At 42.8% G+C, this 12,390-nt stretch overlaps 1 protein-coding gene across 5 annotated transcripts in view; it reads left to right on the top strand.

Moving 5' to 3' along the window:
* Positions 1 to 12,390, top strand: part of LOC126299190 (homeobox protein extradenticle) — a 325,234-nt gene that overhangs the window by 246,113 nt on the left and 66,731 nt on the right. For all 5 annotated transcript variants that reach the window (XR_007552741.1, XR_007552742.1, XM_049990969.1 and 2 more), the window contains exon 4: positions 6,820 to 7,010. Coding sequence is in view for 3 of the 5 variants with exons in the window: in XM_049990969.1 (XP_049846926.1) it covers positions 6,820 to 7,010 (191 nt within the window). In the remaining 2 variants the exon portion in view is untranslated. The remainder of the gene's footprint in view (positions 1 to 6,819; positions 7,011 to 12,390) is intronic.

Genomic DNA, 12,390 nt, shown 5'->3' with positions numbered 1-12,390 from the left:
CCTGGTAGGAATGTGACAAATATGCAGCCGTGTGCAAGCAATGTGGATAATCCGCATGCGCTGAGACACACTGCTGTTAGTTTTCCTGTGAGTTGCTGCGCCGAACTGACAGGCATGTTTATCATTTTCGTACGCAATAACAAATGAAGACTGTTTTAAATTTTTAATTTTAAATGAAATGGCTCTAAGCACTATGGGACTTAACATCTGAGGTCGTCAGTCCCCTAGACTAACCAACCATGCCCGAGGCAGGATTCGAACCTGCGACGGTAGCAGCAGCGCGGTTCCGGACTGAAGCGCCTAGAACTGCTCGGCCACAGCGGCCGGCGTACGCAATAAGTTTTCCGTAGATCCTTATATTAGGTGTCCCAGGAAGAATGGTCGGCATTCATGGATATGACAGGGACCATCATTTGAAGCAAAATTTTCGTATGGACGTATACCCTATTTCGAATGATTTCCGAGATAGAACATATTTAATGTATATTGTTATTTGTTCAAATGTGTGTGAAATCTTATGGGACTTAACTTTTAAGGTCATCAGTCCCTAAGCTTACACACTACTTAACCTAAATTATCCTAAGAACAAACACAAATACCCATTCCCGAGGGAGGACTCGAACCTCCGCCGGGACCAGCCACACAGTCCATGACTGCTGCGCCTCGGACCTCTCGGCTAATACAGCGCGGCATTGTTATTTATTTTCAGTTTTATTCAGTACAGGTTTACACGTGTATGTAGTTAGTAAACATTACAACATACTATTTACAAACTATTAGTTGAATTATAGGTATTTTTAACACATTCACCTCTAGGTATTATCGTACGCGTCATGTTACGACTGTTGTACAATTTATATAAATGTTTGAATATCCCACCGTCGACTTCAGTACATTTGTGCATTCCCGTTTGTACACCTCAGACTTCATCCAATCCCCTTGAACAAAAATCTAATGGCGTAAGGTCTGGCGGTCTTGATGCCCAGTTAATTGTACTACGGTGACCAATCCCGCGGTTGTGATGTCCCCTCACACGTCTGGTAAATGTGGAGGGACTCTGTCATGCTGGACGTACGTTTTACTCCGCGTGGCTGAAGTAGCTTTATCAAGGTGTACAACTAACGAATTTTCCAGAAAAATGCAGGTAATTCCGTCCCGTTATTCGAGCTTCTAAAATGACTGGATCTATTCTGGAGTACTGCTGTGCAGTGTGGGATACGCATCAGGTGGGACTGACGGATGACATCGAAAAAGTGCAAAGAAGGGCAGCTCGTTTTGTATTATCGCGAAATAGGGGAGATTGTGTCACAAACATGATACGTGAATTGGAGTGGCAATCATTAAAACAAAGGCGTTTTTCGTTGCGACGGGATCTTCTCATGAAATTTCAATCACCAGTTTTATCCTCCGATTGTGAAAACATTCTTTTGGCACCCACCTACATAGGGAGAAACGATCATCACGATAAAATGAGAAATCAGGGCTCGTACGGAAAAATTTAAGTGCTCGTTTTTCCCGCTTGCTGTTCGAGAGTGGAATGGTAGAGACAGCATGGAGGTGGTTCATTGAACCCTCTGCCAGGCACTTTATTGTGAATAGCAGAGTAATCACGTAGATGTAGATGTATCAACATGTTACCGATCATGCCACATCAAACATTGATCAAAAACGAACTTGGAAATTTGTTTCCACTGTAGCATGTGAATTTAAAAAAAAATGGCTCTGAGCACTATGGGACTTAATTGCTGTGGTCATCAGTCCCCTAGAACTTAGAACTACTTAAACCTAACTTAGCTTAAGGACATCACACACATCCATGCCCGAGGCAGGATTCGAACCTGCGACCATAGCAGTCGCGCGGTTCCGGTCTGCGCGCCTAGAACCGCTAGACCACGGCGGCCGGCCATGTGAATTTTACAGCGACTGTCGATCGTTATTACTTGTGCTGTTGATTCCATTCCGTGTAAACGTGCCTTCATCAGTGAATAGTATTAATGGAAGCAAATGACAGTTGTTTTGTTTAACCAGTACCAAATTTCAAGTCATGTGGTACTGTCGCCGCGGTCTTAAGGCGCTGCAGTCATGGACTGTGCGGCTGGTCCCGGCGGAGGTTCGAGTCCTCCCTCGGGCATGTGTGTGTGTGTGTGTGTGTGTGTGTGTGTGTGTGTGTGTGTGTGTGTTTGTCCTTAGGATAATTTAGGTTAAGTGGTGCGTGGGCTTTGGGACTGATGACCTTAGCAGTTAATTCCCATAAGATTTCACACGCATTTGTGGTATTGTCGCCAATTTGAGAATTGTGGACATGCTGTATATGAAATGGGTATAGGTTTTTCGCATGTAATGTTCGCCAACGTGTCCTCGCGACGCTGATGCGTGCATAAAGTCGCCGTGTGCTGGTAGTAAGACTACGCTTCACCATTTCAACAATTTGTTCCTGTTCCTGCACAGGTTATTGAACTACAGGTTCAGAAGGAAAATGAGAACTTGGAAAATGCCTGTTTCGCGCACTGTACTGAAAACTCTATTTAAAACACTGTACGATCAGGAAAACGGCGTGTCGAAAAACGCCGAAGGAATTCCTCGACAGCTGCAGAAGCATTACCATTGCAGAAGTCATAAACGTACACCATATCTGCATATTATTCATTAGTGCAGATGGCGCATGTACAAACATAGTTAACCGATGCTACTCTACTCACAATACTTAGCACTACATCACACACACACACACACACACACACACACACACACACACACACTTTTGCCTTTTCCGTTTCCGATACGAACAGTTTTGATAATCTGTCGTAACGAGCGTATCATAAGAGATTTTCCGATGTCTCGAGTTAAACGTAGGCTATGTGAAGTAGAAATAGAAGTGTGAATCTGACCAGATATGCCATCTTGGGCGTTTGTAAGACCGAAATTTTAAGGGTGTCTTCGCAATGGTGTGTGTGATGCCCGCAGGTACTTTTCCCGTCTTTGTGAGCCAATAAAAATGTCGGTCTCCAACGACAAATATATGAGGCTATGAAAGGACTTAAGCACTCCAAGGATAAGGTCCGAGGTAAAACTTCGTGTGGGAAGTCCTTGACAGAAGTGGCTCCTAAATTAGTTCAGAAGCCACTGGCAATGATATGCGGCAGGTCTTCCCACTTGAGGCGTAAGAGCACATTGAGTGCTCGACTTGTCATAGATTATAGAGCATACTGAAGCAAACAACTTTTTCTCTGTGGCTACGCTGCAGGCATGTTATTTAATTTTTCCGAAAGTACTTACTGGTGTCGATTTTAAACTGGAACATCACGCAATGTGTTAAAAATGTTTGAGTAACAATGTAACACTTTATTTTAATTGTGGGCTTTCATCAAATTTACCAGTTGAGGTGTCGTGATATGATAGACATTTCTTCCCTCGTGGTCCGATAGAGAATAAAATCAAACATGTATGACACTATGCTGCACTTCTTTAGAGAAAAGAAAGATAACATTTGACAAGCGTCTAACGTTCATGTGTGAGCATTTTAGTACTTTTCTAACTTATTAGCAAATCACATGTATAATTGAAGTAAGTAGCTACAGATACAAGAAAAATCTTCTGGAAACACTGAAACTGCAACATTTAAAACCACTGTGCTCGTTGGTTCGAATAATATTTAACCTGAGTAGCTACGAAAAGCAAAACTTGAGACAGTCTCTATAATAATGAAACAAGTAATACCACATATATATCTAGCATAATTGGGTGGACAGTCGTGTGAAACACTGAAATAATTTGAATGTCCAACTGATAGTCCGTGACACAGTTCTGTGTTTGCTGAATAGCGCGTATGTTGAATCAGTTAATGCAGAACAGGGAATCAGCGATCATAAAGCGGTTACTGCGTCGATGATTTCAGCCGTAAATAGAAACATTAAAAAAGGTAGGAAGATTTTTCTGTTTAGCAAAAGTGACAAAAAGCAGATTACAGAGTACCTGACGGCTCAACACAAAAGTTTTGTCTCAAGTGCAGATAGTGTTGAGGATCAGTGGACAAAGTTCAAAACCATAGTACAATATGCGTTAGATGAGTATGTGCCAAGCAAGATCGTAAGAGATGGAAAAGAGCCACCGTGGTACAACAACCGAGTTAGAAAACTGCTGCGGAAGCAAAGGGAACTTCACAGCAAACATAAACATAGCCAAAGCCTTGCAGACAAACAAAAATTACTCGAAGCGAAATGTAGTGTGAGGAGGGCTATGCGAGAGGCTTTCAATGAATTCGAAAGTAAAGTTCTATGTACTGACTTGGCAGAAAATCCTAAGAAATTTTGGTCCTATGTCAAAGCGGTAGGTGGATCAAAACAAAATGTCCAGACACTCTGTGACCAAAATGGTACTGAAACAGAGGATGACAGACTAAAGGCCGAATTACTAAATGTCTTCTTCCAAAGCTGTTTCACAGAGGAAGACTGCACTGTGCTTCCTTCTCTAGATTGTCGCACAGTTGACAAAATGGTAGATATCGAAGTAGACGACAGAGGGATAGAGAAACAATTAAAATCGCTCAAAAGAGGAAAGGCCGCTGGTCCTGATGGGATACCAGTTCGATTTTACACAGAGTACGCGAAGGAACTTGCCCCCCTTCTTGCAGCGGTGTACCGTAGGTCTCTAGAAGAGCGAAGCGTTCCAAAGGATTGGAAAAGGGCACAGGTCATCCCCGTTCTCAAGAAGGGACGTCGAACAGATGTGCAGAACTATAGACCTATATCTCTAACGTCGATCAGTTGTAGAATTTTGGAACACGTATTATGTTCGAGTATAATGTCTTTTCTGGAGACTAGAAATCTACTCTGTAGGAATCAGCATGGGTTTCGAAAAAGACGATCGTGTGAAACCCAGCTCGCGCTATTCGTCCACGAGACTCAGAGGGCCATAGACACGGGTTCACAGGTAGATGCCGTGTTTCTTGACTTCCGCAAGGCGTTTGACACAGTTCCCCACAGTCGTTTAATGAACAAAGTAAGAGCATACGGACTATCAGATCAATTGTGTGATTGGATTGAGGAGTTCCTAGATAACAGAACGCAGCACGTCATTCTCAATGGAGAGAAGTATTCCGAAGTAAGAGTGATTTCAGGTGTGCCGCAGGGGAGTGTCATAGGACCGTTGCTATTCACAATATACATAAATGACCTGGTGGATGACATCGGAAGTTCACTGAGGCTTTTTGCAGATGATGCTGTGGTGTATCGAGAGGTTGGAACAATGGAAAATTGTACTGAAATGCAGGAGGATCTGCAGCGAATTGACGCATGGTGCACGGAATGGCAATTGAATCTCAATGTAGCGAAGTGTAATGTGATGCGAATACATAGAAAGATAGGTCCCTTATCATTTAGCTACAAAATAGCAGGTCAGCAACTGGAAGCAGTTAATTCCATAAATTATCTGGGAGTACGCATTAGGAGTGATTTAAAATGGAATGATCATATAAAGTTGATCGTCGGTAAAGCAGATGCCAGACTGAGATTCATTGGAAGAATCCTAAGGAAATGCAATCCGACAACAAAGGAAGTAGGTTACAGTACGTTTGTTCTCCCAATGCTTGAATACTGCTCAGCAGTGTGGGATCCGCACCAGGTAGGGTTGATAGAAGAGATAGAGAAGATCCAACGGAGAGCAGCGCGCTTCGTTACAGGATCATTTAGTAATTGCGAAAGCGTTACGGAGATGATAGATAAACTCCAGTGGAAGACTCTGCAGGAGAGACGCTCAGTAGCTCGGTACGGGCTTTTGTTGAAGTTTCGAGAACATACCTTCACCGAAGAGTCAAGCAGTATATTGCTCCCTCCTACGTATATCTCGCGAAGAGACCATGAGGATAAAATCAGAGAGATTAGAGCCCACACAGAAGCATACCGACAATCCTTCTTTCCACGTACAATACGAGACTGGAATAGAAGGGAGAACCGATAGAGGTACTCAGGGTACCCTCCGCCACACACCGTCAGGTGGCTTGCGGAGTACGGATGTAGATGTAGATGTATGTTGTGTACCTGGCAGACATGATTACATCAACAAAAGGAATGGTAAAGTATATATTCTTGAAAACAGAAACACACGGTACATTCATGTTAGCAATAATTATAATGCATAATAGAGAACTTAAAGTTTTGGATATGAAAACTGATAACAATTTGAATTTCACATACAAAGTTTTGGGTCTCCAGAACTCATTGTACTTCTGCGTTACGTATGACAAATGAATTTGGTGATAAAAGTATCACATAGTTTAATAATTAAACATTTTTTACTCTTTGATGTCCTAGGCTTATTGGGACCAATCTCCACCGACAGAAAGCGCTTACTGTGCAAAACTCTATGGACAGTGTTTGGTATACGGCCAGAACTAAGCTATTGCAAACAGTACTTTCCAGCAACTATGCATCACACAAAAACCTCTCAATACTCTACTATTAACACCAGACACTGAGTAGAAAAACAAACAATGGTAAAGCTCAAATAGCATACTTGGAGGAGAAAATATCTCCATTATATGCTGGCCAGCCTTATGCTGACACAGAATCATCGACCATCTACACGCAAATGGCCATATCATAGACATGCAATGTGTAAAATTAATTCACGTAGACTTAAAAAGTAACGTTACTGCATGCTTCATCAATGCGCCCCTGATTAATTAGCAAATACTCTAAAATAGAGGTCCCAATCGTCTTAGCTTGTGGTACATTTCATCTGTCTGTCTTTTTATGGATGTGAAATTTTTGTCGTGATGAGCTTTGTCTTGCAGCCACGGTCACTGACTTTCTTTGTGTGCAGGCGTGTAACGAGTTCACGACGCACGTGATGAATCTCCTGAGGGAGCAGTCGCGCACACGGCCCATCACGCCCAAGGAGATCGAGCGCATGGTGCAGATCATCCACAAGAAGTTCTCTTCCATCCAAATGCAGCTCAAGCAGAGCACCTGCGAGGCCGTCATGATCTTGCGCTCCAGGTTCCTCGACGCCAGGTGAGTAGTACAGCATGATAGAGATGCTGCGCTGAAGTACTCTCCTTTGCTCAAACTTCAGATATAGTATAGGCAATTATTATGATAAAGTAAAATATTAGATTGCTTTAGCTTCTTCACTTCCCTTGAACATTAAAGCAGAATCCATAGGAGTCAGTCGTTAGCGTTGCCAAATCTTAAGTGTTTTTGTTAAACTGCTTTTTGGTTACTTGTGCAGGAGCGTCGGTGAACCTGATACGTGCGGGTTCACTGGCTATATAACTTTGACACGCAAGTGTTTTTGTGGAAATACAGAAGGTTAAGTGGATCGGGAAAATTTTCTCAACACCACCACCTGCTATAATAATAATTCTTTGTCCTAGCGGAACAACAGCGATCGTATTCAGCAGTACAACGAAAAAGGCATTCCAGATCGCAATAATTATTTATTTCTTGATTCCGGTTACCGATTTCGGTCTGGGCGACCATCTTAAGACCAGAAGCTCCTTGCTGACGCTTGGAGCCGCTTCACGGAGCTGCTGAGTACCAACAGGTACCAGTCATCGCGTTGTGACTGGTTCCAGTGACTGATCACCGATTGCGTAGTCAAATTATGTAGTGTTTTTGCGCGTATTTACATTTATTGCAAGCTGCCAATCTTTGCACCCGCCGCTGATCATCTACAAGCCCCTGTGCACTCCGTAACAACTTTCTGACGATGTCTTCTGGATTCCGGTTATCGTTCTACTAGCCACAGAAAATCGAGATTCTAATCGTTTACGTAGCGCCTTGTCTTTTGGTGCTTAATTTTTTTTTCTCAGGCAATATACTTCTACGTATGTACACCATTATTGTTCCAGAGAGGCCAATGTCTTCCGCTGCAGCAGCAGCAGCAGCAGCAGCAGTAGTAGTAATAGTCCGGCAATGGGGACCTTTCTTTCAGGGAAGCGGATATCTGAAATGCTTACCCACGATTCAAGACCAGTGCAAAGTATTGCTAGTACATTAATAATCCGGAAGCCCCCATCCTGTCTCATTTGCTGATAGTGCGTGAGAAAAAAATATTTCCAGTAAACCCTCCTTTCCCCCTCCTCTCTCTCTCTCTCTCTCTCTCTCTCTCTCTCTCTCTCTCTCTCTCTCTGTGTGTATGAGTGGTAGTTTTCCTCTACTTTCCCTCTGATACAGACTACGTAATTGTCCGTTAGCGCAAGTAACATGTTACAGGGCTCTTATTTTAGAATGTAAACTCTCGAAATTTTGTGGATAAAGCGTTCCACGACACGAAACACCTCTCTTGTAGCATCTCCATTTGGATATTGTTGATAATTTTAGTCACGCTCTCGCCCTGACTGATAAAGACTGTTGCGAATCCCGCAGCTCTTCTTTGAATTTTCCGTGTTTCATGTTTCTCACACTACGTGTGGGTCCATACCGACGAACAGTATTCAGTAATTGATGGAACGAGGGTTTTGTAAGCGATCAATAAACTGAACTGGAAAAGTGCAGATTCCATCTGTGTGTTTGCTCTCACACGGAAGGGAACTGCCGAACTGCAGGAATAATTAGATAACGTCGTTTACACTTTAATGTTGCTGCGGTTGTTGTCTTGTTGCTGCGGCTGCCACCAACGCTAATGTTCCTTCGCATCTCTAGTGCACCAGTCTCATTTTGAAATATTTGTTGCTGCAGTTGTTTCCCACAACGCAGTGATTCAGCCAGCCGCAAGACTAGGGTGTGCTAAAGATTTCCCCTATCTCATACACTTCCCTGTCTCTTAGTTTTTGAAGTCACCAATGCAACACATAGAGATACGTATTAATTCTTTTGGCTAATATTTAGCATCTTTCGAAAATTGCACTACCCGTCCTTTTTTTTCAACTTAGTTATATCTCATTTGTTTCTTCAAAACTATATGTATATGTTTCGAAAACATAGTTTAGTGACTTTAATCATTGCCACTATCAATAATAATTTCCACCGCATTTATATCATACATGCATCAACCGTTCATCCAAGCTGCTTATCAAATTTCTGGGTGGGTTTTTAGAAACCAAGACTTCTTAATGTCTGTGACATAATTCTGGATGCAGAGCGCATCGGGCAATACCAAATTAAATCCTACAGAAATTACATAAAAGTAGACACTCTAGCGAGAGCCACTGAATAAAGTTACAATGACGTAATTCAGCCGAAAATGCTGGAAGCAGAGCTGCAGCCTGAGAACTTCTCTCGTAAAAAAAAGTACAAAAATAATCCAGGTGCATGAGTGACCAATATTTCATTAATATCAAGTTTCCGTGAATGTATTATGAAGGAAGAATCTTGCATGCCACAAGTTTTACATTACTAGTATTTAGATGTTCAGATTTTTGAACAAAATAAAAAATAAACTGCCGTATTAAAACAATAAGAAAAATTTGTTTAAATAACTCCCATTACGTGTACGACGGAAAGCCTTCTTTGCGGCTTCTCCAGTTCGTTGTATGACCTATACTTCATTCCACTGAAATGTTTTTTTTGAGAGTCTTTGTCGGCGTCTAAATTTCGTTATATGAACTGAATTCTCAGTTGTGTAATCATCTTCAAATCAGTAACTCATACCCGAGGTCGATAAATCGAACGGATGCAATAACGCTATACCAGACGCTAGCCACCGAACCAAGTTGCGAACTGGTTAAGGCTCTTGACTCTTATTAGGGATAAGTTATCCATGCAACAATCCTAATTTGAAATTTCCACGGCGTCTCTAAACTCACTTCAAATGAATGTTAGGATGGCTCCCTCAAAAATGCCTTGGCGCTCCGTCTCCAATGATACTGTCTCGAAGACGCGTTGAATTGTGACAAACTTACGTACGTAATTTTCCTTCTACACGGTTGCATCGCAAACTGTTCGTGTCTGAAATATACTTCATACGAGTGTAGCCGATAAGGAAAGTCGACGATATACAGTCCTAATCATCTCACTTCGCTCCAACAACCTGATTCAAATGCCATAGCCCTCCAAAATGTGCCATAGCGTTCAGGCACGATACATCACTGTAATTATCCGACAACACTGATGATTTCTTTGGTTATATGCGACTTTAGGAAATTACTTTTAGTCCTTGGATTCACCACCTTCACCTTTCTCTATCTCCACCATCACCACAACCTCCTCCATACCTTTCCCCGCTCAAGGTTGATTTGAAAACTGCAGTGCTTTACAAGGCATGGTCCTTTCGGAGCTTCCTTGTTTTCCTCCAACCTCTGAACTGACTTAACAAGTTGGTAGTAGCCGGCGCTACTGTCAAACGTGGTCTCCGTGCCGCAGTGCATCTCGGTATTTTTCACTTATTTTAATCATTGCCCGAGGTGGAAGAAGAGATAAATGACAAAATAATTCCTTGCACTGACAGAGAAGTGAACCCTGGAATTTAGTTTTATAGTGGAAAGCTTCTTAACTACCGATCCACTCTTACCGGACTACATTACTCAAATAATAAAAACCTAGTATGATTACGTATTTCCTCTGCTTGTAATTACGATTTTTTCATGTTTCGTTGTTTTGTCTGACACCTTAGATGACTATATGATTGATTCGAGGGATTTTTAATCTATAAGACGCACTACGTAGCATTGGACGGAATGTTCAGCAACAATGAAAGTAAAATCGACGCGACCGCGGGAAGCGCAGTACACTGCCTGGGGGGAAAAAAAGCCACCCAGTTGACATGATCAGATGTCAATGTAAATTCGTACTCGTACACACAATCTGTTGTTACACTACGTGATCAAAAGTATCTGGACACCCCTAAAACCACATGTTTTTCATATTAGGTGCATTGTGCTGCCAGGTACTCCATATCAGCGACCGCAATAGTCATTAAAAATCGTGAGAGAGCAGAATGTGGCATTCCGTGGAACTCACGGACTTCGAACGTGGTCAGGTGATTGGGTGTCACTTGTGTCACACGTCTGTACGTGACATTTCCACACACCTAAACATCACTAGGTCCACTGCTTCCAATGTGATCGTGAAATGGAAACGTGAAGGGACACGTACAGCACAAAACGTACAGGCCGACCTCGTCTGTTGATTGACAGAGACCGCTGACAGTTGAAGAGGATCGTAAAGTGTAATAGGCAGACATCTATCCAGGCCATTACACATGAATTCCTAACTGCATCAGGATCCACTGCAAGTACTACGACAGTTAGGCGGGAGGTGAGAAAACTTCGATTTCATGTTCGAGCGGCTGCTCATAACCACACATCACGCCGGTAAATGCCAAACGACGCCTCGCTTGGTGTAAGGAGCGTAAACATTGGACGAGTGAACAGTGGAAAAACGTTGTGTGGAGTGACGAATCACGGTGCAGGGTGTGGGTATGGCGAATGCACGGTGAACGTCATCTGCCAGCGCGTGTAGTGACAACAGTAAAATTCGGAGGCGGTAGTGTTATGGTGTGATCATGTTTTTCATGGAGGGGGCTTGCACCCCTTGTTTTGCGTGGCACTATCACAGCACAGACCTACATCGATGTTCTAAGCACCTTCTTGCTTCCCACTGTTGAAGAACAATTCGGGTCGGCGATTGCATCTTTCAACACGATCGTTCACCTGTTCATAATGCACTGCCTGTGGCGGATTGGTAACACAATAACATTCCTGTAATGGACTAACCTGCACAGAGTCCTGACCTGAATCCTATATAATATATATGGGGTGTTTTGGAACGCCGACTTCGTGCCAGGCCTCAGCGACTGACATCGATATCTCTCCTCAGTGCAGTACTCAATGAAGAATGGGCTTCCATTCCTCAAGAAACCTTCCAACACCGGATTGAACGTATGCCTGCGAGAGTGGAAGCTGTCTTCAAGGCTAAGGGTGGGCCAAACACCATATTGAATTCCGGTATTACCGATGGAGGACGCCACGAACTTCAAAGTCATTTTCAGCCTGGTGTCCGGATACTTTTGATCACATAGCGTAGAATCATAACCACGTAGAGAGACACTCGAGCTGGCTGGGAGAATACCTCGTTTCGCGCAGTCATTTCTCATCAGACTTCATGTAAACATTACAATAGGAAAAGAACGGTATCGCGATTATGTATGATGTGTTGAAGTAAATAACTAGGAATAGTTTCGGACCTGAGCAGACTCATGGAAGTAGATGGCACTTTTTTTTCTAATGTTGGAGTTAATTCGATGCCTTGGAAAAGGTATGCTTATTTGTAACAGCCTAGTAACTGTCGGCTGAGATTTTATTAGGTACATTTCGCTGTTAGTTGAATTTTACATATAAAGTAACATCATAGCTCGTAAAATGCCAACGGTAATGTTGCTTAGAACAGCTCACGCCGATTGCTGTTAGGAAAATACGGCGGCCGAGTCTCGCCTCCGCTGCATTCCGTTCGT

Source organism: Schistocerca gregaria, chromosome X (assembly GCF_023897955.1).
Source record: "Schistocerca gregaria isolate iqSchGreg1 chromosome X, iqSchGreg1.2, whole genome shotgun sequence".
Classification (NCBI taxonomy): domain Eukaryota; kingdom Metazoa; phylum Arthropoda; class Insecta; order Orthoptera; family Acrididae; genus Schistocerca; species Schistocerca gregaria.
Note: the sequence above shows the minus strand (reverse complement) of the source record. Positions and strands in the feature narration are given on the sequence as shown.